General features: G+C 34.5%; 3 protein-coding genes across 4 annotated transcripts; all 3 read right to left on the reverse strand.

Moving 5' to 3' along the window:
• Nucleotides 1–689: 689 nt before the first annotated feature.
• On the reverse strand, nt 690–7,500 carry LOC132307774 (uncharacterized). The gene is made up of 4 exons (XM_059805636.1): nt 6,974–7,500; nt 5,753–5,917; nt 3,601–4,085; nt 690–1,096 (listed from the first exon to the last, which is right to left on the reverse strand). Exons 1-4 carry the CDS (start codon nt 7,293–7,295, stop codon nt 725–727), a joined length of 1,344 nt encoding a protein of 447 aa, XP_059661619.1. The 5' UTR covers nt 7,296–7,500; the 3' UTR covers nt 690–724.
• Nucleotides 7,501–8,693: 1,193 nt separating this feature from the next.
• LOC132307775 (putative methyltransferase At1g22800, mitochondrial) lies at nt 8,694–22,196 on the reverse strand. Of its 2 annotated transcripts, none has more exons than XM_059805637.1 (12): nt 21,852–22,195; nt 20,940–21,143; nt 19,441–19,521; nt 17,087–17,165; nt 14,834–14,975; nt 14,599–14,668; nt 14,354–14,418; nt 14,175–14,253; nt 11,650–11,737; nt 10,770–10,834; nt 10,546–10,635; nt 8,694–8,953 (listed from the first exon to the last, which is right to left on the reverse strand). In XM_059805637.1, the coding sequence occupies exons 2-12, from the start codon at nt 21,072–21,074 to the stop codon at nt 8,834–8,836; spliced, it is 1,014 nt and encodes a 337-aa protein (XP_059661620.1). In that variant the 5' UTR covers nt 21,075–21,143; nt 21,852–22,195; the 3' UTR covers nt 8,694–8,833. The 2 variants fall into 2 exon arrangements, with proteins under 2 accessions (XP_059661620.1, XP_059661621.1); XM_059805638.1 differs by having other exon boundaries at nt 8,837–8,953; nt 10,536–10,635; nt 21,852–22,196.
• A 1,020-nt stretch (nt 22,197–23,216) lies between these two features.
• On the reverse strand, nt 23,217–27,618 carry LOC132307776 (ABC transporter G family member 11). The gene is made up of 10 exons (XM_059805639.1): nt 26,832–27,618; nt 26,317–26,606; nt 25,917–26,088; nt 25,693–25,815; nt 25,373–25,501; nt 25,034–25,228; nt 24,538–24,624; nt 24,187–24,459; nt 23,976–24,083; nt 23,217–23,816 (listed from the first exon to the last, which is right to left on the reverse strand). The coding sequence occupies exons 1-10, from the start codon at nt 27,222–27,224 to the stop codon at nt 23,460–23,462; spliced, it is 2,127 nt and encodes a 708-aa protein (XP_059661622.1). The 5' UTR covers nt 27,225–27,618; the 3' UTR covers nt 23,217–23,459.

Genomic DNA, 27,618 nt, shown 5'->3' on the forward strand with positions numbered 1-27,618 from the left:
AAATTTGTCAATCATGAGTCAAAAAACAATAAGCTTCTATAAATATACTTTATGACTAATCCTTCATATTTTTCATTAATGTGGAAAAGGAGTGCGGCATATGCAGTTCGCACTTTGGGGGTAACGAATTCAAAGGGCAAGAATGTCCAAACACAAAGTATCTATCATCTTCTTTATTACCATGGGCCTGGACAACTAATTATTTGAAATAGTCAGCAAAATGGAAAGATGCATCTAGAAGTCACATATGATAAGACTGGTGACATTCACCCCTCAAAGCCAATATCATTTCTTTTCCTGTGAATATTTTACCGTAAAAAAATGTGAAAAACTATTGCTTTCTTTAATATTTCCAATTGTCAAATAGAAAATAAAAACATATATATTTCCAATAGTCATTTACATAGTTTTCGGGTAACCATCAGTTACAGCTGCAAATGAATCGAGTATTTATTATCATCTAGAAGGCATATATGACTAAGACTGGTGACATTTACCTAACGGTGCCAATACCATTCGAGTATAGTATTATTTCTATTCTGTTAATATTTTATAAGAGAAGGAAATAAAGAAATTACTTCCTTTAACATTTCCAATTGTCGTTTACATAGTTTTCAGATAACCATCGCTGACTAGACTTGTGAAAAAAACAGTGTCATCTTTTCTTTTCTTTTTTCGATAAGTTAAAGAAAAAAAAAAAAAAAAAAAAAAAAAAAGTGTCATCTCACTCCAACACTGAAACATTTCCCTTCCAACTGCATGAGGCAACCACATTTGGCAAGATGGGATGGAAAACCACATCTATGCATGCCTCCTCATACACCTTAATTTTTTCTATAAGTTGGGAGGATCGAGAATTGTAAAAATAAATGCATCCATCCGAGGAGCCTGACACAAGTCTCTCTCCGTCCAAGCTGAAATTGCATTTGATGGGGAAACCAGAAACACCATGACTTTCGTATCTCCTGTACTTGTCAAGCTTGAAAGGGGGCTTGGAAGAGAAGATTGCAATGTAGTTTCCATTTGACTGTGCAACAAAATAAGGATCAAATGGATGGCACCTAATACAAGGGCAGGTATATGCCTCCACATAAACCTAATAACAAAGAGAAAAAAGGGAAAAGATCAGGTGAATATAGGAAGTAAAAATTTGGAAACATGAATGATCTGTATTCATACCCACATAGATAAAGAAAGGACCCGCATGGATAAAAAGGAAGGTAAACGTATATGATCTAAGCTTATTATCAAAGCGTGTTAATCAATTTGTAATTTTTTTTTTTTTTTTTTTTTGAATGGGATTTTTGTTTTATATAAAAAAACAGAATAGTGTGCTCACAAATAAAGAAAAACACTCACAATAACATTTTTCTTTCAAAAATTCATTCAAAAGCTCTAACAAAAAGTAGGAAAAAGTATTTTAAAACCCTATTGGACGTCTCAAGAAGTTCCGTTGAAAAAGGAGTTAATTTTGAATGCTGAAAGGTAAGTGATCGACACAAGCTCAATACCTATCGATCATATTTGAACATCACTTAGAGGAGGTAAGTGTGTGTAAGTACATTTTTTTTTTTACTTACATAAAATAAAAATAAAAAAATAAAAAATAAAAAGTACACGTGTTTTTTTAAAAAGATTTTTGAATGTTTTCAAGAGTCAAAATATGTTTTCAAAATCTCGGAACAGCCCTTGAAACAATACCCAACACCAACATGGGATGTTGTGTTCAATCAATTTCTAACATGTCTGTAATATTTTGACAATATCTCATTCCATGCTAGAGTTTTGAAATGATCTTTATACTGCCAGAAACTAGACTAGATAAGCTTTCTAACGATAAATTATTTGCTAAATTTCGAGTACGAATTCTGGGAAGTTAGAGTTTCTGCAGAGTTGTGGAAATTTTCCAACAGAGTCCAACTACTCTCGGTAGTTGGTCTGCAGAGTCGAACCGGTTGGAAATTTCCCAACCAGTTGCAGTAGTCTCAGTACTTTGCATTCTTGCAGAGTCCACCCGGTTGGAAATTTCCCAACCGATTGCACTTGCGGTGCTTCGGAATACTATGTTTTTGGATAAGGTTTTAACTCCTTTTTCAACCGAACTTCTTGAGACATCCAATAGGGTTTTAAAATAGTTTTTCCTACTTTTATTTGAACTCTCTGTCTATAAAACTCCAGTTTTTTCCAGTTCAATACACATAAGAGACACATTATTTTTCATTGTCATAGCTTTTGAATGAATTTTTGAAAGAAAAATGTTATTTTGAGTGTTTTTCTTTATTTGTGAGCACACATTATTAACGGTGAGTCTCATTAGGGTTCTTCATCAAATCAATGACATACAGAGCCTTCTACAGTTCATCATGATTAATCAGGTGGCAGAAGTTTTCCTTCATTTTTGCATTTGTGAGTGAAAGGCAAGTTCAATCATTTGAAGAAGCGGATCATCGTGAGGCGATTCCGTTGATATAGATCAGTGCATTTTTTTATTTTTTATTTTTTCAGGCAAGTCTCACACCCAGCCCATTCCGGGGCTCAAACCCCTCCCCTTCTCATTGAGGATGGAGAGATTATACCAATGGACTAGAGGTAATACAATATGTGGATCGGTATTGCTGGTGGATCTGAAAGTACTAGGATTAGAGGACATTGAGCGTAGAAGGAATCAACAACAGGTGATTCTAAAGGCACTAGAATCATAGACTCTTGTGGAGAGCAGGTTCGGAGGGGCATTGGAACTTGTTGTACACTTTCTTATCATAGTGGATTGTTTTGCCAGAGACAGCTAGTCTCCATAGTTTTTTTCCTCGTTAAGGTTTCCACTAAAAATCCTGGTGTCATCTCTTACTCTACTGTTTTTATTTACTGCTTTGCATAACTGATTTAGTTTTAATTTGATAAAATTAAAATAATCCTAAAATCAATTAAAAGAACAAGCTAGACCTATTCGCCCAAATCAAACTTTCTACTACTACTTCTGCACCGCGCAACTCACACATGATGGCATGGTTCCATTTATGTTTGGGTATAAGATTGAACCCTAAAATGGACCGCCCTAAAGACATAAGACAAACAAAGTTGGATTTATGAGTATCCCCATGCCAAGCAAATACTACATGGACATAACAGAATTAGTGAAAGATAACATGAATGTTGATATGCACTAATGTAAATCATGCATACCTATGTGGGATCATCTTATTATGATAGTGCTTAGCAATTAAATTGTACACAACAAATCAAGAATGAGAAGTATTGAAACTAAATTCAAACCTAAAATTGCTAAGTAGGAATCAGATTTTAAGCTAAGCATCACCAAAGAAAAATTGACTTTCTTTTTCATGTAATTTTTTTTTTTTATTATTATATTTATCAAAGCAAAAAATCAAAGAAGCCAAATAACCAGCTAAACTATATGCCCTCCCCACAAAATAAGCAAACTAGACAATTACAATCCCAAGAAAGGACACAGGGAAAAACTATTCATTCCTCCAACTCTATTTCATTTTGCAATAATGCATGTAAATGATGACGCCAAAAGATTTCATACCTAAAGTATTCAAGTGAAACAAAAGGAAAAATGGTGAATAGGTCCTATACCTGATTAGACAGCGGAACTTGTCTCGACACATCCCAAACGATGATTGAATTTTCACTGACATTGCTTTTAGATGCATCACTTGACGAGATGAACTGCTTGGCATCATTGGTGAATTCAACGTCAAGGATAGGACCAAGACCTCGAATATATTCATTGACCACCTTCCCAGTTCTAATATCCCATAATCTAAGGAAGCCCTTTGACCCCCCAGAGAGGAAGATGTTGGGGTTGTCTGGACAGAACTTTATTACTCCAACAACTTGATCCTCCTCGAAAATCTGAGTCTGTAGACCCTTCTCAACGTCAATTAACCTCGATGAGCAGTCATATCCACAGGAAAGCAAATACAGTCCCTGCTGCGACCACTTCACGTCTTTCACTGCTGCAGTGTGATAATTCAATACACGTGCTTTCTTCTGATCTCTGCTCCATACATTCCATATGCAGATGCTATGATCCATTCCAGCAGACGCAAGAAGATGAGCTGAAGACTAACTTTTATGAACAAATCAGAAACACAAGGATGCCGCATAATAATCAAAATACATCATATCTCAAGAATTAATTAGAAACAGTTAATAGGACATTCTGCAACTCGTATTTAGCAATAAGTTAACTGACAGTATGACTGGAATACTAGAAAACAGTTGACATGGTGTTTAAAAAACAAGTTACAAACAAAGATATTATAACTTTGGATTGAATGGTCAAAAATTAAAGAATGCCAAAGTACAGCAACATTCCATTCTCCCCACTGAGCAGAAAGGCTCACCATTCTGATTTTAATCATAAAATATTTTCAAAACAGTTTTTGCATTAGCCAGTTAGTGGAGATACTTGGTATTATTGTCTCCCTCTTCTCCTTGATGTAGACCAGCTGTTTGCATTGGTTTCACCAATATCCCCTCTTCCTTTCTGGAAGATATTAATGATCCAGGCTCCTTCTAATCCAGCCATATTATCTCCTCCAAGATTTCCTCTTTCAGCACCAGTCCTAACACAACACATCTTTTCCACTTCATTATCTATTTTTGATCACTTCTTTTTCTCTACCTTCAAAGTGTTCCATTTTTCTTGTTTTGCTTCATTTTTTTGTTTCCCCTTTACAAGCCTAAGGAACTTTCAAAATTTTGGAAAAGTAATAACTTGTCTTTCCAGAAAGAAAGAGATTTCCCAACACTCCATTATCTCTAAAATTTGTCCACGACAACACGTTCCTGGACCTGCCTGATTCATTTGCTGTTTCACACCACAGATCCTCAAAACACAAGGACTATGGTTAAAATATGACCTTCATAAAGCAAATTGTTCTTGTTAATAAACTGCTTTCCCATTATGTCACAAATGGAATACCATCTTAAAATACAAATTGAAATTTCAAAAATACTACAAAATTTGGAAATTTCGAGAAAATAGCTCTAATCAAAGGTTAGGTCTGTCTCAAGTCCTTCTCCAGGACCAGAACTAGATAATGCCCTTTTAGATCTATTCCTGTCCTTTTTTCCCTTAAGAAAGGAAAAACTAGAACAGAAAATTATGATTTCGGCCATTTTAGCAATCAAACAAGCACAATATTGTTCCATCTACCTAAACATATGCTAGGCATTTGAGTACCATTTTAGATTCTTATTATGGATTAGTTGAACTGCCCAAACTGGAACAAATGTAACAACACGTCTTTCTTCAACCTATACTATGAAGTGATTAAGTCATATCATTCTTGAGAGAGAGAGAGAGAGACAGAGAGGATTTTCTAGTAGAATGCTCTTAAGAAAAGTGGCTGCCCTCAGTTTTGAACCCAAGTTCCCATGTTTGATTGTTGAAGCTTCAATCATTGCACCAACCAAGATTTAAAAACCCAGAACAAGGTTGTAATGAAAAAAGAAAAATTGTGTTTCAAGTGCTTGATTCCACTCATTTGAACCACAAATGTCAGTTACATTCTGAAAATGCGAACCACCAATTCAGATTGAGCAACTGGTTCTCCTGATACCTCAACAGAAACAAAAATATCAAATATGCAATGCCATCCATGTTTTCTCCTCAAAGCATATAAATGAACTAAAGTAAACTAATGAAAGTTAAAAAGAACAAGAAAATCGGAAAGGAATGGGAAAAAAATTCACTTCTCCATTTGGATAGAGTACTCACCATGACATGTTGACCACTGTACAACATTAACAGCCTTTGAGTGGCTGTTGAGAGCTACAGACCGCCTTTCAGACCTCTGGCCTAGCTGTGCATGCCCCTTTAACTGACGTCTCAATGAGGTCAAAATATCATGTGGTAGATCTGAATCCGAAAGACTTCCAACCACTGAGAACAAAACATGTCCTCAAGTTAGTGAGTGAACATGTTTCCACTAAATGAAACTGAATTTATAAAATAAAGGAGAGAGAGTAAGAACTTTTTACAAGTATCAGATTGTACCAAATATATTGCAAACAATGACAAGTACAGAGAATTAGACAATATGTTGATGATGTATACTCATACTGCTACATGTTGATAATTCAAGATGGCGCAAAATGGCATTTTCAATACAACCTGGAAGCTTCTATTAAAAGGTCATGGAGTTTGGACTCAAACATGTAAACAGCAATGTACCAACAGCCCAAGACATGCTCCATGACAACGTCAAGGTGAAGTGGTGTAAAGCAGATGACTATCTAGCCGATCAAAAACGAATGTCCAATAGATAAAGGAAGTCTAAATCAGTTTAATTCTGTTCTCATGGTGTCACATTAGGGAAACTGTTGGGATCACTGTGCATCAATATGGAAGATGTTAACCCAATAAAGCCCAAATTGTACTAGACACATGTCCACACCAATGAAGGGTTGCCTCACAATGTTCTATTATACCAAATCAACTAAATTTTTGCAAGATTGATCTACTAAACCGGGAAAGACTAAATGGATAGTCTAGGAAACCCCATTTTTTTCTTGTATTCATCCCAATCACGCATTTCTAAGAAATGAGCTCTTACAAGACCAAAAGATGATTATTGATACGCTTCTCTTGACACCAAAACCAGAATAGTACAAGAATCTAGTAAAGTGTACATGCACACTGGGGCTACCAAAGCCTACAAGAAAACAGAAACATCTGCGGTTAAAGAGTACTATGATAAAACAATTATTAATAGTCTCAGCAACTCAATCCATCCTTCAGAGATGATTTTCAACTTATACATACCCACTTGTTAAATGTGGGATTGTTAAGAAAACCTAAAATAAAACCACAAGATCAATAAACATAGAATTCCAAATTCAGCAGACTAAAAAATTCTTACCAGAAAAAAATATATATGGCATCAGTCAATTGAAAAATAGAAGCACAAGGAAAGGAAGAATGAGAGAAGTAAAGAACCAGGTGATGATGCATGATTGGCAGTAGGAGAAGGTGGTGGGTTGGGGTGAGGAAGTGTTGCAACGAGAACAGCTCGCTCTCTCTTGGATACGTATCTGCCGGGAATCGGAGGTTCGGTTGGAAGAGGCAATGGGTTTAGGGTTCTGGATCGCTTGGACGGAGGAGGCAGTACGTGTCTGCCGGGAATCGGAGGTTCGGTTGGAAGAGGCAATGGGTTTAGGGTTTTGGATCGCTTGGACGGAGGAGGCAGAACTGGCCTTTGATCTTCGGGTTCGTCGTCTGAAGAAGCAGTTGTTGAGTATGCTTTGCAGAGAAGATCCATACTGTTATACCATACGTGAAAAGTAATTAGTGTCCGAAATTTCTTGCTTGAATTGAATGGTTTTGAGGTTAGGGCAAAGTTGGTCCGCGAAATTGGCGAGAAGAGGAGTCAGCAATTTCATTAGCAGTTGCAGGGTGCAGCATTGCTAACTTGCTAGGCATTTGGTTCCATTTCAAGAACAGTAAACAATTTTTTAATTTTTAATATTTTTTTTTTGTTTTGGTAATCCCAAATTCAAAAAAAAAATATAATTTTTAAAATTTAACCAAAACAACTTATCAATTAATTCTTTAAAAATTATATTTCGAACTTATCAATTTTAATTTTCTCAACAAAAGCACTCGAAAACGTCAATATCACTTCAATAGCCACAGTTGTTTATTGTTATATTTTTTTAATTTATTTTTATGGTTATATATTTTTTTTATTATTATTGGCTTAGTGATTAACATGTAATACTACGTTTTTAAAACTTTAAGAAGTGATGCAGTACTTGCATTCTAAAATCTTATGAAGTGAACGCAAAGTAGAGAGAAAAAATAAAAAATCAAAGCTTATCATTTCTCAAAAATTAAGATTATTTTTTTATATTTCTTATCAAATAATTATTATTGTTAGAATAGAAATAATTTGATCAATTGATATGTAAGAGAGAAATTGGATAATCAATGACTCAAATAAAAAAATTTATTTTAATATAAAAACACTTTTAGAAGCCAAACACCCGAAATATTTTCTGACAAAATATTTTTAAAGCCTCTGTCAAACACTGGAAAATAAAAAATAAAGAAAACATCCTGCATGAAAAAATGTTCCTTATAAAACATTTTATAAGAAAAAAAATTTAGGCGCTTTCTTTTTTATATTTTGCTTATTTAATATTATAAATGTAAGTATAATATATAAACTCAAAAGAATCAAGGAAAATTTTTAATAAATTATTCTGCAAGTTTTTCTCTCTCTACTTATTAACTCGAAAGAATCAAGGAAAAATTCTAATAAATTATCCTGCATATTTTTCTGTCTTTAAAAAGCACTCAATCACTTCTCTCTATAAAATCTGACTAATATACAATACAAACAAAACTTTTATATAAAGAATTATTATTTTTTAAAAACAGAAGATTTTCGAAGAATACTAATGTTGTGCTCGGGAGTGCAAAATTGGCATTTTGGATGTCAATTCTGTGCTCTAGACATACATAGTATGAGAACTTAAAAATCACCATTAAATAGACATGTTAGACTAATGCACTTCTCTTTGAACTATGTTCGACCAGTGCATCAAAATTTAAAAAGTTGAACTGGTTTTAAAATATGAAACCTGTTGGCCAAAACCTGTCCCCCAAAAAGTTCCAATGGTGCAAGGGCTCACTGTTCTATTCAACAAAACTAGAATGCGAAATTTTAGTGATTAATACATTAGAAATTGAACTTATTGTTTGAGGAAAGTTCACATATCGTTTGCCGAAAGGAAGAAATAAATAAAACACAGAAATCAGAGTTAAAAACTGATATAAACATAGAGAAAGAGAGCGTCAGCCACCACTACTATTGCCGAATTTGTCCTGGATGTCTTTGAATGAAACTGTTGCAGACCCCCTACTTTTAGGCTTCTGCTGAGAAGAGTGTTCCTTCCACCCTGTCATGTAGATAACCTACAAAGCTCAAGCAGGGTTAGGATGCACAAAACAAAACAGGTTGGCACGGAAAAAAAAAAAAAACATAGAAGGAAATTTAGGCCAGATAAAAGATATTCTCTCTTTTTGCTAGCAATGCTGCGCAAAAAAAAAGTGCCCACGGACGAGAAATGTGAAATGCAGAGAGAATTTCTAATTTATTGCTTCTTCATTAGTTGCCAACTACACAAGAAAAGAAAGCCATGAAAAAATCAAATTTTCTTCACTTCTACATTTGTCTATTCAGAATAAAAGCTGGCATAATAAAGTTAATTATCGAGGCATATATCTGTCGTGAGTAAATTTTACCTCACATACTGGTTTTACGGGGAATACAGATAGAGCATGAAAAAGGATCGAAGCAACCACAAAAAGTATAAATAGCATGCTGAGAGAGAGGGAGCTTTGTTCTGTAAATATATTAATGTCCAGAGCTGCTCCAGAAAGGAAAATATATATATATCACAATAAAAACAGATATTTTAGTGTAAATTCATTTCTTTTATTCAAAGGGGTGTGATACTCGTTGCTCTTGCACTCCACGTGATTTTTAAATAAAATAAGTGACACAGTTACCTCTTGAAAGTAGAGTGTAATAGTACCTTTTAGGGAGAAAAAAAATGAAGAAAAGAAGTAGCAATTGCAGTGCAAGTACATTTCCCTACTCAATAATCATTAAATTTTCACATTATGCATCATCTGTAACAAGCTAACTACCGTAGAATATACAACATTAATAACTATAATGACATATTAACAATAACTTGATACTTTAGTAGTTCAAACTTTTTGCGAAGTATTGGTGGTCCAAAACTTCTGATTTTCCAAGGTATGTTTTAGTATTATTACATTTAAGTTCCAACTGGTGTAAGGCAAAGTGGCAATATATTCAATTGTATCTCACTATCTCAAATAAGGACGTGGATTTTAACAAAAATAAAAAATAAAAAAATAAGAACGTGGACATGTACTGTACCAATATAATCAAATAGGCTGCCCATGGGGACAGTGCAAATATATTCATAATGTTTACACCTTAAAGTTAAATTAAATAGATATTAGTGAACTTTTATTCAAATGAGTAAAAAGTATATTAAAAAATTTGAAATAATGCAAATATATTCGATAAAATCAATTAAACAGATATTAGTAAACTTCTATCGCTAACACCTTAAAGTTTAATTTACAGGCCATTACTCATATTAAAATACTTCTAAATATTCAATAAAATCCATTAGAAATCATTAAGAACATGTTTCTATGACATCGTGGAGTTAAAAGTAACATATTTGTTCATTTTGACCTCACAATCGTAATGGCTGACACCATTACATACCATCCATTACACCACATGTCTGAGAATCGAGACAGTGCTTGTGTTAGTGCCTGTGACCACATATCAGTTCCTTTCTTGCTAACAACATTCGTCTTTTGTCATCTTTTAATTTTTAGAATTTTAGTAGTGATCCAAAAGGAAGGGAAAAAAATAATAATAATAAGACGAAGCTGACAATACGCTAACTAAATAAATAAAAAAAAACACACTTTCTAAAGGCAGTACTTTATTGCACCTGAAAGGTTGCAGGGACGGTGCCATCTTCTTCTGCAAACATTGACTCGTAAACGGCTGCAGTTGCCAGGGCTGTCTCTCTCTTTAAGATCTAACATTATTGGGGAAATTTAAATAAAAGTTATTCGATGAAATTATAAAACAGGCAATACTCTTTAATTTTTAAAATACACAAGGATACAAATTTGTCCAAAAATATGAATGCCATTTTCCAGTATATCTTACATTCTTCCTTTGTAAAAGAGCATTAGTTTCACCCATTGATCGCAGATGCTCTATCAGTTCAAGAGCTACACCAAGAATAACAAAATGTGATATATGAGATGAGAATGTAAGCAATCTCTCCTAAAAATCATTGAAATTAACCTTCTTTTTCATCATAGCATTCAGTTTTCAGATGTAGCAAAATAAAGAAGCAAAACAAGTGTTTCCTAATAGACAAGTGAATTACAAAAAAAGAAGAAAAATTAATGCAAATTTAAGAGCTGACAAGGATAAAAGTAATGAATACCAGTTGGTGAAAGAACAAATGATTTACAAAGGACTGTTCACAACTTTTCAAAAACCACTATCCTTCCTCTACTACACACCTTAACTGGGATATGATAAGACATCAAAGTTCGACAACTAACAATAATTACATTGTTGCATTATTTTAAAAAATAAATAATTGAAGTTTTCCATGCCACAAAATTACAACCAACATATCTACAAGCAATAAGCATTCGTAGTTTATATGAATTCCCACTCAGGAAGAATGTAAATTTCAACTAACATATTTATTAGCAATAATGATTCATGTTAAACATAGTTGCTTTAAGTGCGGGTGTCACACAAGTTCTGATTGAGGATTTATGGATCATCTAAGTGCGGGTGTCACATAAGGTCTGATTGAGGATAAGAATCATTGAAGTGTGGAATAACGAAGAAAAGTAGGAGAATAAAATAGGAATCACTCCTAGGATAACACACCTATAGTTTGAATTGCATCATCACAAATAATTCACAAAGAACATAAAATTTATTTTTCTTTTTCTTTTTTTTTTTTCCTATTAATTTTTTTTTTTCATTTTACAAAGTTAAATTACAGGATGAAAATGCTCACCACTTTTATATCTAACAGTGTATTCATCAACATCAACACCTGGAAGAGTGAAGCCTGCCCTAGTCAAAAGATTCCCCGCATCACGCACCTAAATAAAATGACCAAGAATGTCAGCTTAGAACCACATGACAGATAATAATGAACAATAATAATTTAAAAAATGAACCAAAAGTACCTTGGCAATAACTGACAGTCACAGCAATGCAACCACATAAGAATAAAACATCTAGAGATTTAAAGATCTACTTTTAAGCAATAATATAGGAAAAAAGAAAGAAAATGCATGAGAAGATTGTTTGACGTAGAAAAAGCCAGAGCAACCGCAGCAACAGGAGTTAGAAGAAAATATAGACGAAAAAGAGAAAAGTTAAAAGGAAAAGAATAATGCGCAGTAAGAATTTGCATAAGATTGTTCAAGTTACAAAAGCTGAAGCAACTACTGCAACATATATGTTACGACAAATACCGCGAACCAAGAACACAATCAAGAATCACGGCAACACTACACACAAAGTATACAAAGATTTATGTGGTTTGGCATAAGCCTACGTCTACAATGAAGATCCGGTGAAAGATTTCATTGCGAAAATCAGAAGATCACAAGTTTCAACTCCCAAACCCTAGCACTCTCTCACTCTCTTTCCTGCAGTTTTCAGTGTTCTCTCTTGGCCCACCCCAAACCCTAAACGCCCTTTTATACTGGGCTACAAAGAATTCTAGAACTGGGTCCACAATGCGTAAGAGAAAAAAAGGTCAGAAAACCCACACAAAGCCCTTTTCCCGGGTCAAAACCAGTTCGCAAAACAAAATTCAAGCCACAACATCTGTGGCAACCTATGTGGGCTGGCGTGAATGGGCACTAGGCGAGTTACCACACTGGGCGAGCTACAGGTTGCACAATCCCATATCGCCCGGGAAAGGTGAAGGTGGGTTGCTTATATGTATTGGTGCTATCTCCGAATGGAATGAAGCCTTTTGGGGTAAAATTCAAGAACAAAACTGTGTGGCCTCAGGCCCAAAGCAGGGAATATCATATCATGTGGTGGAGTGGGTCATTATAAATGGTATCAAAGCCGGATCCTAGCCGAAAGTGTGGCCAACGGGGACGTTGGGCCCCCTAAAGGGGGTTGATTGTGGCAACCTATGTGAGCAGGTGTGATGTGGGCGGGCGTGAATAGGCACTGGGTGAGCTACAGGTTGCACAATCCCACATGTTCTATCTCCCAAATGGTATGAGGCCTTCTGGAGTAAAACCCAAGAACAAAATTGTGCGGGCTCGGGCCAAAGCGGACAATATCAAACCATGTGGTGGAGTGGGCTATTACAACATCACAATATGCAATAAAAAATTATAAACCACAGCAAAATGTATAAGAAGAAAGCATCAAAAAGAGAATTTTTTTTGAAAAATAATAATATGCAGTAAAAATTTACAATTGCCCCCCACTTGATTATCCAAATTTCTGATAAAACCATAATATAAAAAGATTTAAACCAATCAATCGAGACAAAAAACTCTAATGACAAACAAATTGACGTTGAATAGCCCCCATACTGAAAGATAAAAAGGCACTCTTCAGAAACAAAGATATTGGAATAGACAGATATAGAAAATAAAAATAAAAAATAAACACAAACGGAAAGAGAGTTGCAGAGAAGCTAGCTGTTGCAAGAATTATCTTTTGATGCCATCAATAGATCTTCACTACCAAAAAAGAAAGAAAAAGAAAAGAAAAAAAGGGAAACTAACAAAAAATACTTTGAATATGAGATTCAACCTAAATATTTTTAAGCTTCCAAGCATATATACAGAACAGAATGAGGAGAGAAAGAAGCTATAAATATTGATGACACAATCCATAGCTAACGCAGTGCACGAGACCCCCGCCATTGCGGGGTCAAAAGAGGGTTTGATGTACGCAACCTTACCTCCCTGTAAGTGAAGAGGCTATTTGTTGTTTTGAACCTGTGACCTCCGGGTCATAATGGAGCAACTTTACCATTGCGCCAAGGTCCTAATTCCATAGCTACCAAATATAATCTGGAATTATGTCTTGGCTCCTAATCATATTGATTGGCTCGCATGATCAAGAAATAGCTATAGAATTCAAAGAGGGAAAAAAATTCAACCTTGTAAACATAATGCATGCGTGTTCAAAATTGTATAATTATGTGCCAAACTCCCATTTTTGGTGTCCATAATGAGCACAAAAGGTAGAATCTCAATTTCAGGTTGGACTTCAAGGACTGAAACTGATACGTCAGACTTTATTTGAAATTTGATCATTATTGGAACCATAAAACAAATTTGAACTTCTCCACTAATCCAAATGTCATTTACTCAAAAACAAAAGTTTATGCAAAAGCAATTGAACTATGGAAGCTGAACACGTGCTAAAGAAAATTGTACATAAAAAAGTTATACGCTTGCATGCAAAAGAAGAAATCCACTCCATATCAAAAGTGTGCTGAATTTTCAAGTCATTTTACAGCATAATGAGGTAAGAATGCAGCCAAATATATACATGTGCCAAGGGTGATAATCGTGGACTGATGCCTCCTTCCCGCTCCATTTGTGCTACAGTGCATGCTATTCTCAGTTCCCTAGTCATAATCCAAGCAAAAAAAAAAAAAAAAAAAAGAAAGGGTTTCTTACATTGAAATATTTCATTCACTTAAAATATAAAAAATAAAAGGAATAAACCTTAATGTTTCTCCACCAAGAATAGCTGCCAAAAATAGGCCATCAGACTTCAATGCCAGCCTACTCTGTCATAAATACAACAAACATGAAGATATGTCTTTGACATACTAAACGAAAAATTATAAAATCATTTTTTTTTTTTATAACTTTTGGGAAAAAAGTAAACTTCATAACAAGAAAAATAAGTATACTATTTGTAATTCAGTAATAGTAATCCAAATACTAGCAGCAACAGAAGCAGATACCTGTATCATGGCTCCAGGAAGATCATTCGTCCAATGGAGCCCCAAGCAACTGATTACCAGATCTACAGAACTTCACATCCAAAGAACTAGCTATTAGCATGTATATTAAGATTTCCTCCAAGTACTTTGGACAAGAATTTAGGACAGAATATATCAAATTAGTTTACAATATATTTTTTTGGGTAAATAAATTAGTTTACAATGTAGATCCATATAGACAGCTAATTCTGCATACCTTTCTTTTAAAGGCAAAAATTCTTCATCACCAACCACAAATGATGTTTCAATGCTCTTACTGGACACATCTTGCTCAGTTTCTTTACACATTTTCACCATGTCATATGATGTATCCATCATAATTAGCTTTTCGATGGCACCTGACATAAAAAGAGTATTTATAAAGTATTGTTCTAAAAAAATTACTGCAGTAATAGCAATCTTTTTATCCAATCATTCAAATGAATCATGCTTTCAGCAATTGTACTAATGAATAAAGGCATAGTTTTTCACAAATGACCGAAGGAACAGATTTCCTCAAATATCTCATATGACCGGATGACATTGTTCACCATGAACTATAAAGAATTAAGGATATACAGCATGCAGGTTGAGTTGGGTCCGACGCAATAAAATACAGTTTGAGACTCAACACAGGGTACAACAGGGATCATGAAAATGAAAATTATAAGATTGGAAGCCACTAAGATGCAACATGGGTTAAACCCAATACAACCTGAAAAGCACAGCAAGCTTGAGCTGCGGTCTTTAAACTAGTGATCTTTATTTTTTGCTGCTAGGGACTTGAGCCACAGACATTTAGGTTTAAGCAACCAACCCGATTGCAACCAGCCTACAATAATGATGGTTTTAAAACTAGTTTTGGACTTCTGCTGAGAAATGCCATATTAACCCAAGGTTGAGTTTGCTTGCATGAGGGCTAGTGCAACCTGACCAAATCCAAATCCAATATAAATTAAGTAGACTTTAATATGATCATACGTACATTACATGAAAAAATGACTGAAGGGATATTATATGGTGTAATGCTAAAAGTTTGGGCTGTCAAACATGGTAGAGGTGGTGTACTACTACCCACTACTCAGTGCACCCTTGCCAACCACTTTGGATACTTCTGTTTATTTATAGCAAATTATTGGTCCACGGTAAAAACAGGGTTTGAGCACCTTTGTTTGGCACATTTAGTGAGATACTCATAGATAAAATCATTCCTATACACCTTTAATAACTTTCTACACCATTAATATTTCATGAAGTTCATATGTGGATTAAATGTACCCCTCACTATATCATGCAAGCAAATATTGATGTGATCGCAGATTGGGGTTACCCCATTTATTTAAAATTCAATATTTGTTAGCATGCATGATGACCAAGAACAAAAAATCTATTCAATAGAGTATGGGTTTGATGAAAATTCATTGGGAGATGAAAGAATAGCAATTGTTACAGAAGAATAAGAGAGAAAGAGAGAACTAGGATTGACTTACACTTGGTTTGAACTTTCTATTACCACACGCCTAAATATCAAGTCCATCAGAGACCAAAAGCTGCCTTATCCACATATCCACTAAATTAGACTTTAAATTTTTATTTTAATGAAAGCTGTATGACTTAACGCATTCAACAGCCACAACTATCTGATCAATGTGATATTCAGCAAGCCAGACAAGCATAAGAGGGGGTATTAATAAAAAATAGGCTCACCTATTTCCACGAAAAGTTAGAGGGGCTTAGTAATAAGTTTTATCCCAAGTATATATCGGTCCAGCATCATATATTAAAACATGTGCTTGTGAGAGAATGCGCACAAGTGCACACGTTATGCCCTTATTACTTACAATTCCAAAAACACACACATCAAATTTCAAGCCAAATTTACCTTGTATAAGCAACAACTGTTCAATTATATATGAAGGCATAGGCGTTTGTAGTTGACAATATGATCTGTCATCATATTTGTGACTACGGCAACAACTTTTTGGACATCTGTGTGCATTCATTTGTTACACATTACCATATTTCAAAGTGTGGGTATGATAGAGTGAAATCCATATTGATCATATCATAATTAGAACGTATCTTTGTGAGCATATAATTACATTTATAAGTTCCTTCATGCACATACATTATTGAGTTAAACTGTTTTTTCTCACCCACAGCTTACCAGATTTCTCTATGTTTAAGTGTATTTCGAAATTTGTCTTTTGAAAAATAAAAAATTTCACCTTAAAAATGACTCATGAAAAACAATGGCAGTATACTGGATTTGTATGACAAACAAGCAACATAAATTATCTTAATACTCTACCTACTACGCATCTACTGGAACTAATACCCAACGTCCCCCAATATCTTTTTTTCTTGAACTTGCATTTTGTATATTTCTTACCGCTGTAGTAACATACCAATCACTGTTCCAAAACAACAGGCATGGTTAGTACTTTCAAAAATAAAATTACGCTCTCACCGCGCCCACGTAACAAACGCCTAACAGCTTCCAAGGAACCCCCCAAACATAACGCTGTAGGAAATGTCTTTTTGCAATCCTACAAAAACAGAATACATATATATACATATATATAATTAATTAAAAAATTAAAAAATAAAACCTTAAACAACACAAAAAGATGCAACAGTTCCATAAACACAATCCTTGGACTTACAGAGTGAAAACTTATTATTATGGTCCAATTTGAAATTTTAGAAGTTTCATCATCTTTCACTACATTTAATCTTGATTCTAGAAATATTATTTCCACACAGACTAAGGAGTAATATAGGAGGCAGGAATTATTATTTTATTCTTAAAAAGTTGCAAGTGGCAGTACATATTATTCACATTACACATCATTTGGTAATTACTTTAAAAGAGGTCTAAAGAGTGTTGTTACTTTCAACATGTAATATGCAGATAAATACCTGTGTATTTAGAAAGACATGCAATAATATATAAGGAATGAAAATCTCTTCCTACACTCTAGGGGAGTACATTACATGTGTGCATGTGGGGGTTGGAGTGGCTAGTCTAAAGTTTATTTTAGACTTGCAATATAGATATTGCGAATTCCAGGCATGGATATCCAACCAAAGTCCCCAAATAGCTAAAGAGATAGGAGCACAAGAAGATATTTTTTCATCCCTCTGAGATTCGAGGTTCTGAAGTATGCCACATCTTGCAAAAGTAAAGTAATGCAGCCCATAAGAGGCTTTAGAAGTAGCAAAATTAAAAAAGAGAGATAACTTAGGAATTAGTCCGATTTTAAGACAAGTACCACTTTCAACCTCTCTTAATCAACAATCAAGCTTCTGTTTAAGTTGGGCCTTATTTAATTTCAATTATATTAGCACATGGTTGATTCTTATTCAACTTTTGTTGGGTCAAAGATATTTGGAATTTTATAGCGTTGACATAGAAATGACCCATGGGCTTTATTTTGGTAGTAATTATTCTTAGTTATGTTATTGAGAATAATTCAATAATATCAGTTTGAGAATTTCCTAGCTGATCATTCGAGATTGTATAACCCAACACCTGCTGTGAAACTTCCAAATGCAAATCTCTCTTTCAACATTTGTTGGGTCAGAGGTATTTGGAATTTTATAGCCTTGACATAGAAATGACCCATGAAACAACTTCTCTTGGGAAAAAAACAAAATGACCCATGGGCTTTATTTTGGTAGTAATTATGCTTAGTTATGTTACTGAGAATAATTCAATGATATCAGTATAAGAATTTTCTAGCCGATCATGAACTATCAGTGAGATTGTATAATTCAACCTAACAGCTGGTGTGAAACTTCCAAATGCAAATCCTAGAATAGCACTGGTAATAGCCGACCATGAACTATCAGTGGAATTGGCAAGGAACACAAGCACATATTATCATGTTGACAGCTTATTCATGGAATGTATTTTGAGTGTAACACTTTATTAAATGATGCAAAGAGGTTCTAGCGAAAGAGATAGTACAATCAATAAACTGTAGCCCCACCTAAGGACAGGTGGGTATGAAGGAGTACCTTTTGCAATCCATTTGCACTTATTGTAGCAATTTATAGTCAAAGTCCCAAAACTAAAGGATTGCCCCGCCTCTCCCTTTCTCATTGCTGGTTTGAGAATTTAACCAAACGCTAATAAAGCAAAATTATCGGGCCTTTGTTGGGTTCCGAAGAGAGTTTCAGTGCATTTCAATTGGCAAATAAAAAAGATTTTATTCCACATTAGTGGATTTTTCTCTGGCCAGGTTGCATTGGGTTGTAGCCCTAAATCAATAAAACACACAAATTATGTGGTTTGTGATTGTTGTTGTCAGTTTTTTACTATTTTCTTGAATTTATTTATTTATTTATTATTACTTCCACAAAAACCTTGGATTTTTTACCGTAATTATAATCAAACATTTAGTTCAATACATGAACCAAGAAAACAGACAGAAAAGAATATCAAACCAAAAAAATTATCATTTCAAAATGAAAACATCCGGAATAGATAATGAAAACTGTTTATCATCGAATTGGAGGTTACATAGTTTGTCATGAACAAAGTATTATACATAAATCACCTTGTGCTGAAAAAAGCTGTAGCATTATGTTGTTATGTAAGCCAATTCAAAGATCTATGGTTCCTTAAAACAAGCTACAGTTTCAGTCTTTGAATAATACTATGGCAACAGTAAGAATAACGACAGCGGCAGTCTACAACTTCCACCGCGTATATGTCTTTAGTAGACTGGATGGATATTTAATATAAATCCCAAGGAAGCTTGCTACATTATCAACAAGAGATGGACAGATAATTCAAGTGGCAAATAAGCTTACTACCTCCAATCGATCCAATAGATTCTCAGCCACAGTATCAACAAAAGAATCCTTCGGAGACATCAACCATGCAGCCCGGTCACGCTGCTAGTCAAAAAGATTAACATTAAAACCAAGAACTTGAAACCTAAAGACAGATATATAAATTAAACAAAATTAAAGAAAATAACAACTGTGACAAGAGAAAGGAACAAATTACAATCATAACAAAGGGAGAGAGTCCACAAGTCCAATCACAGGTGTTGTATGTGTAAGAAAGATGGGGAGTCGGCGGATCATCTTTTTTTGCATTGCCCCGTGGCTTACGACTGCTGGAGAATTATTTTTGGTTTGTTCAGCATCCATTGGGTTATGCGGGGTTTGATTGACGCTTGGAGAGGCTATTTTGTGGGAGCCCATGCTCGTGAATTTTGGTGGGCGGTTCCCTTTTGTGTTTGGTGGTGCATTTGGAAGGAGCAGAATAGAAGATCTTTCGACGGGGAGGAATCTTCCATTGGGACTTTGAAATTTCTTGTCATTAGTTCTCTTTTTAGTTGGGTTATGGGGAGAAATTGTAAATCTATAGAGGAGATTGTTGATTTTTTGGGTTCCTTGGGTTCGTTGGACCCTTTCTTTGGCTTTGGCCTTGTAAAGTGCCCAGGATGCGTTCCTCTTTTGAACACTTTCTATTATAATCTTATTTATTGAAAACTAATAATAATAATTACAGACCCTACCTAGCTGATCAAATTGGCCAAAAAAACTTGATTGTTGTTTTTATCATTCAGCAAAAAAAATTTGCTCCAATGGATGACTGCAATTCTAAAGACTCGAAGATGATACTTCATGTTAAGTGCTCTGAATGATTTCAAACACTATGGGAAAACTCAAGATACTGGGCAGATTATGGAAACACTATTAAGCACTATCAGAAACTGACATGGCACAACTAATTGGAAACTTAAACACATTGTTAATAATGTGTTTGCCAAATAATGTATGTACGTCTGGTCCAATAAAAATATTAATGAAAAATTTTTGAAAATAAAAAAGATCCTCAGTGCATTTAATTCAAAAACTTGATTGCAACATTAGGATCCATCAAAATGACTATTTGAAAAAAAAAACAACAGAAAGAATCACAACTGCTCGAATCTGAAACAAAATCTTGGAATTTTTACAAATCTGATTATGGTCCCCATTCAATTTCTACTGATTTGGTTTCACTGCAAATTGTTGCATATAATTTCCCAGAAAAGACGTGGAGGGAGCAAAGAATTTAGTAAAGGTAAACTCAGCAGCAGAGTTATACATTAGGCAGACTTGAGACAAATAGGAACTTTGTTCTCTGAGGCTCCAGAAAATGAATTTCAAAACATTTATTTCTGTCACATTTCCAAGTAACCAAACAGAAACTAATGGAAATCTTATTTCAAATAAAATAAAAATAAAAAAAAGAAGAAGGAAGAAATGTTATGATTAACAATTATTATTGTTACATTTATTTGAGTTAAGGACTTAACTTGTTTGCGTTTGAGATGACGATCGAAAATTTTGACCTTTGAACTCTGAAATCCATCGCCATCGATGTTGTCCTTGCAGAATGATCTTCTCCATTGTAAACCTCGCCGACACAGAGGTCCAATGAGTGCTCTCATTTTCACTTTGCTTTCTTAGACTGCTTAAGTTGTTTGAAAATCTCTATACCATCTCTAATTTCTATGAAACTGCAGATGATTGGTATTGTGGCAGTGTAAGCCAATGCGGTTAGATCTCATTTAACATAAAAGCTAAAATTATCAACTGTTGTGTGATAACCAAATGGTGCAAGTATTATACAAAAACATACTACATATTATTCAGTGTCTTTTAAGGACTAGTGTTTGAAATTGGATCGACTATACCATTAGAGAAACTTGACTCAAAATTATAAATAAAAGTAAAGCAAGACATGAAACAATTTCTTAGAAATTGTTGAGCTTAAGCAGCTCTGGTAATGAAGACAGAGAAAATATCGAACATGTTTGAAGAAAAATGTATTAGAAAAAGAATGATTCTTTTAGAATTGTTTCTTTTTTAGAACATAAAAGAGAAACATTTTCCAAAGGCTTTATTTGAAGCTACATTGAAATAAAGAAGTGCTGGAAATATTTTAAGGAAGAATTGCTTTATGAAAAACCAAAAAACACTTTATGAAACATGGGAATTTTGGAATTATTTTAGAAATCAAGAAAAAAATTCAGTAATGCATATACATTTGTATACATACACATATACGCACGCAAAATACAACATATATAGACACATTTACAATGAAAGGCGCACACATAAGTATACACATAAACACGCACATATACAAACAATAATTTCAAAATTGAAAATTTTGAAAAAATGATTTTTTTTTTTTTCTAAACTAAAATTGAAATTGAAATTACCTTTAATGACGCATACTGCGACCTTCCCTGTTAGGGCTTGAACTTATATGAGAGAATGAGAGAGATTTTAGCAGCGACAGATATGGTTTCAAGCTCCAAGGTTCAGCTTTAATGGCGTCTAGGGTTGTTGAGGTCTTTCGTGCTGTGTGTGTTTTGTGCGTGTAGTCCCTGTATAATGTTTGTATAACTGCATGTATGTAAAATTTCTCAGTTGTATAGAAAGCAAGAGAGTCGAGTGAGACAGAGAGCAAGAAAATGCTTTGGATCGCAGGAGGGGAAATGAAATAAATAAAAATGGAAATTCATGATCTCGTATTTTGTTAATTAAGAAACAAAGACAAAGAAAAAAAAACGTTGGTCGTAATATATATATTTAAGAGTTATGAAAATTAAGTTATTATTTTCTAAGTTAATTGTTTTGTAACATGTAATTTAAAAAAAAAAAAAATTAAGAATTTAGTTTTTAAAATTTTCATACTATTTGGATGTTGAGAAATTAAAAGCCGGTGCACAAAACCATTTTGCTGTGACCTTTGGCGAGTGAGTGCTAAAAAATTTCCCAAATTTATCTTCATGTTGTTCAGTACGGGTACACCAAAAAAAAAAATGTTAGGAAACTAATCAAATCAAGTCGTTATTTTAATTCAGTTCTTTTGGAGTCAAGTTTCGCTTTGAGGAAATTTAGGACCGAATCAAACCGTAAACTATATATATATATATATATATATTAGATCATTTGTTTCACGTTTGAGCTATTTTATTTTTGCATTTATGTAATTTGTTATCCGATAACTTTTGAATTTCATATTTATTTTAGAAAAATAGAATAATAACCCATGTTTTTAGATTACAAATAGCACATTTTATTTCTCGGTTGGGAGCTTTATTAGTTCTTGTGCAAATTATAAACTTGTATTTGCTTTGGTATCGGTATGATTGATGTTGAGTTTGTTCTCACAATATATATATAAAGTAAACCGATTGTTCCAACAACAATTTCAAAAGATATCCATAATTCAAAACTAAGCCGAATCAAATCAATCTTTCACGATTCTTTATAAACTGTTTTAGTTTCAATTTTCAAGAAACTATTGATTTATTTCCGATTTAGCACGTCCTAAAAAGTAAATCAATTATTCTAATAATAATTTCAAAAGATACCCGTGATTCAAAACTAAACCGAATCAAATCAGCCTTTCACGATTCGACTTCATCTCTAACTGTTTTAGTTCTAATTTCCAAAAAACTACTGTTTTATTTCAAATTTAAGCATGGAACCATATCGTGTGCACCCCCAACTACCCGGGTAGACCAATGAAAGCAATCAGATTGATTGCAATGGTGACAGTTCAGACAACAATTGCATAGAGCAGAAGGAGCTTTGATTTTACCATTATCATGACTGAAACTTTCTCATTCCAATATTTTTTTTTTTGTCTCCCCTATTTCCCAAACCATTATCTCTGTAAATCAAATATCTCACTACATACTATTTAAGTGTAATTTTGAAGTTAAACAAAGAGCCAAAATATGGACTGAATATCAAATAACTCGATACATTCTTCTTCCTTTTTTTCCAGAAAACATATTGTTGTACTGATCAGTCTTCTAGCTCTTACTAGCTCCAGTAGTTGCACGATTGGCCACGTAATTCTTCAAAGAAGGAGAATGGTTGAGACCATACGGAGCCACTGTAGTATTCAGATTCCCACTCTTCTGCTGCATTATTCTCCTGGCCATGTAACCTCTGATCCAAGGAGTCACATCCTCATTGACCTTGATCATTAAGAAGAAGAAGATGCGATAGATGATAATCATGGCGAAGAGAACACTAAGATCCACCCATTTTGATCGGTTCACGTCAATCTGGAACACATATTCCAATATGTATTCACCAGGAATTTTGGGCTGATCAGGTGTCTGGTTGTCGAAAATCAGGCCTTTTAGATCATTTTGGTATTGCCCCTGTTGTAAATTTAAGTTGAAGCAAGCATTGAAGCACTTGGACGGCACATTTCATTCATAAAGTACTATAGTTTGCTAAATATATGTTGAATTAAACATTGAAGCTCTTTGATAGCACATTTCATTCATAAAATATTAGCATATGCTAAATATATTTACCTGTAGAGCCCAGAAGTGGAAACTGATATAAGACATTGGGTAACGCCAGAATGGCTTGGGGATGTCATTTGGGAGTCTGAAGTACCCAGAGACTAGCATAAATATTCCCTAAATAAAATTAAAAAACAAAAAACAAAAAAGACATGAATATCTGTATAAATGGACTAATGTATGAACTAATAAGCACTATATTATATGGTAATACACAAACCTGAATTCCAGCCCCTATAATGATACCCATGAGGAAATTAGGGACAATACTAGCAATGGCCATCATCAAGCTCTCAACGACGGTGACACTGGCATAGAGGCACAACACGAAGAATACATAATGTTCGAAGCCAGGGTGGAGGTGGACCATGAAATAGCAGATAGTTCCGGAGAGAAAGGTGATCAGAATCAGAAATGGCATCGCGGATAATGTGTTGCTGATGACAAATGAAGTCACACCGTAGTGGCCATTCAGCCTCTCTCTTTGAAAAACCTGCAGGAATGAAATGGCCATTTGTTGTTTTGTAAATGAATCACAGCTTTAGTTGCATGTTTAGACTGTGAAAATCACCTTCATATCTTCCACAAAGGAAGGAAATCCACCAATTGACATGAACGTGACAAAGCCGAATACAAAAGAGGCACAAGCACCCCTAGCCTGTCTCAGAGCAAACAAAAAACCAACATCACTACACCTATGAATGAATTTAGTTTCCTTAGTTAAAAATATTTTCTCATTCTAATATATAATTTGGTTGCAACTCAATCGTACACATATGTGGGATAATGCAAATAAATGTCCATGTTTAAGGTTAAATTTCTTCCTCTTTGGTTCCATGATTACCGGTATCAATTGACAAGTTCTCTGGTTAAACAGGCTCAAATGCCCTGTTCAAATTTTCTTTTTTATTAAGAATATCTATTATGTATTAAGTTTGTGATTATAACTATTCCTATTATTATTTTTTAATGTATTTCCCCTATATTAAAGTATATTCAACAAATTGAAATCCAAATTGGAGAAGCATTCAGAATTAATGTCCTTGGAGGGAAATGAAAGTACATACCAGAATGGAAGTGTAACCTGTCCCAACATCCAAATATATGGTTCCGATGCAGATAGTAACCACAATGTAAATCACAAGCCTGAGCCAGTAATATCCGAAGTCCCTTGACATGTTGATGAACGAACGTTTGGTTAGGGTAAATGACTGCATGAAGAAACTTGCTTGACTCCCTCCAGATTCTAGCACGGTTCCTTTCTGCAACACACAATCAATTGAGATTTCATCACCAACATACAGAATGGTGATTTTAGAATATATATTGGCTAATTAAACCTATAGAAGGTTATATATCAGATGTTAAATTAATTAAGGAAGCATACATTGAACAATACTACTTACAAATTTGGATATTTCATCGACTCTTTCTCTTGCTGAGTAATAGTACTGTGAAGACTGATAGAAGTCAACAAGAGTTCGGATAGCTTCAACTGTAGTGATTTTCTCCACAGGATCATCACTTGTCTCAAACTGGTCAGAAACAAAATTCCGAGCACTAATTAGCCAGGACAGGCCAAAAATTAATTTTGTGACAAATTATTCCCTATTGAACCACAAATCATAGGTATTCAATACGAACAATAAGGACATATAGTTAACATGGCCTAAATAAAAGTAACAATAACATTGGTAACAAAAAAGGTTGAATAAGAATTGGATACCCTTAGTTTCATGGAACCTTTCAGAGTGGCCTTAACTTTGTCAAAGTCTGAATTGATGCACCTGAGAAAATGATCCGAGGGGTTTCTCAACGCGGGGCATGGGAATCCGGCTTGTGCGAAGAACTACACAAATATAACAACCAACATATATATAATCTTCATTGCTTGAAAACAAATGTAATTCATTTTAAATTTGTGTTAGGGGTTTTTTTTTTTATTCTTGCCTCATATGCTTCAGAAGCCTGGCCAAAGTATATAGTCTTGCCTCCCGAAAGCAAGTACAGCCGATCAAATAGCTCGAAAACTTCACTGCTGGGCTGATGAATGGAGGCTATCACAGTCCTTCCATCTCTAGACAAACCCCTCAATGTTTGTGTAACAAAGAAGGCCGAAGCACTGCCATAAACCGAATTATATGTACTAATTAAGTGTTCAATACAACAATTGGTCTTATCCTAAAGAACAAAACAAATTAATTATCTATTCTGTTCTGTTCTGTTTTGTTATCCAGTATCCCAAGAACAATATATTATAAGACAAAGACAACATGAGACAAATATAAATATAAATATATATATATATATATAAATGGAAATGAATGAAGATAAATTTATCCCAGAGCACCTATCAAGTCCACTGGTAGGCTCATCCAAGAAGAGCAATCTTGGCCTCATCAGGATTTCAAGGCCAATGCTGACCCTCCTTTTTTCTCCACCACTAATACCACGTAGATGCCAATTCCCAATGACGGTATCAGCACAATCTTGAAGGCCCATCTCTACTATGGTACTCTCAACCAATGCAAGCTTATCTGCCCTAGGCATCATATCAGGAAGACGCAGTTGAGCCGAGTACGAGATCGTTTCTCGAACCGTTAGAGTACCAATCAAGTTATCATCTTGTGTCACATAGGCCTAAATTTGATCAAATACACAATTAAATTAAACTATGTTGCAGTAATTAACATGGTAAAAGGATATGCACCAAATATTATAATAATAATTTTTAGGCCTAATAGTCTAAGCGGGTAGTCTAGGCTATTTTTTTTAAGCTCATCGATTAAACTATTAGGTCTGAATAGCATTGTGCACGAAAAAAGTGAGATCTAACAAATATGAAGAGTAAATAAGGTGACTCACAGCAGTCCCAAAAGAGAGCTTGGTCTTGCGACCATTGAGGAGGATTGTGCCAGAGAGGAAAGCATTGGCAGCTAGCCGACTAGCGAGGGCATCAAGCAGAGTAGATTTGCCGGAACCGGAAGGTCCCATGAGGGCAGTGAGACTTCCCGGCTCGGCGTAACCGGTGAGACCTTCAAGAACATTCTGTGTTTCTCCACCGTTGAGAGTGACCATCACAGTCAGATCTTTCCAAGTGAGCCTTGCCGACACATCCCCAACCAACTCCACATTCGCCTTATCCTTCCACAAAGTCTCACTCAGAGGACTCAGCCCTCCTCCTACTATCAACCCATTCCCTTGCGGCTTGTTTGCCTCTATCTCCATCATTACCTCGTTCGCAGCTGTGTTCCTCATATAATATATATATATATATATACCTTACAACTATATGTATATATTATATATAACTATAATAAGAGCTATATTGCATGAGAAGGGTTAAAAATCATGAGGGTGAAATGGGATTCGAATGAGAGAAAAGAAGTGTGAGTTGGAGATGGAAGGTATCGTGAATTTGACTAGAATTCCAAATCCCATGCAAAAAGAGCCTAAAAAACTTTTTGGCGTGATTGTTGTGGACATGAATGTACTTTTCTTAATTTCTCTCTTTCTTCACGTCTTCTTTAACAGACTATCCACCAACACCACCACCACCATCTCTCAATCTCAATCTCATCAATATTGTTGATATTTTGTTAGGAGGAGAAAGTAGGATAAGAAGAGAGCATGTTCTATCACATTTTTGTGC

The sequence above is a fragment of the Cornus florida genome, unplaced genomic scaffold (genome assembly GCF_030987335.1).
Source record: "Cornus florida cultivar Cherokee Brave unplaced genomic scaffold, ASM3098733v1 CherokeeBrave_3.0.0_Hap2_Chr05, whole genome shotgun sequence".
NCBI lineage: Eukaryota > Viridiplantae > Streptophyta > Magnoliopsida > Cornales > Cornaceae > Cornus > Cornus florida.

Excerpts from the sequence above, each read along its gene's own strand:
- LOC132307774 (XM_059805636.1), bottom strand. The coding sequence starts at position 7,295 with ATGGATCTTCTCTGCAAAGCATACTCAACAACTGCTTCTTCAGACGAC. Across the intron at positions 5,918-6,973 it reads CAATCATGCATCATCACCTG|TGGTTGGAAGTCTTTCGGAT; the intron begins GTTCTTTACTTC and ends TTTTGTTCTCAG. Across the intron at positions 4,086-5,752 it reads ACAGTGGTCAACATGTCATG|CTCATCTTCTTGCGTCTGCT; the intron begins GTGAGTACTCTA and ends GTTAGTCTTCAG.
- LOC132307776 (XM_059805639.1), bottom strand. The coding sequence starts at position 27,224 with ATGAGGAACACAGCTGCGAACGAGGTAATGATGGAGATAGAGGCAAAC. Across the intron at positions 24,460-24,537 it reads CCTTTGTGGAAGATATGAAG|GTTTTTCAAAGAGAGAGGCT; the intron begins GTGATTTTCACA and ends TCATTCCTGCAG. Across the intron at positions 23,817-23,975 it reads TCCACTTCTGGGCTCTACAG|GGGCAATACCAAAATGATCT; the intron begins GTAAATATATTT and ends AATTTACAACAG.
- LOC132307775 (XM_059805637.1), bottom strand. The coding sequence starts at position 21,074 with ATGAGAGCACTCATTGGACCTCTGTGTCGGCGAGGTTTACAATGGAGA. Across the intron at positions 10,835-11,649 it reads CACTGTTAGATATAAAAGTG|CTCTTGAACTGATAGAGCAT; the intron begins GTGAGCATTTTC and ends TTCTTGGTGTAG. Across the intron at positions 8,954-10,545 it reads CCGTCCCTGCAACCTTTCAG|GTTATCTACATGACAGGGTG; the intron begins GTGCAATAAAGT and ends TGAGCTTTGTAG.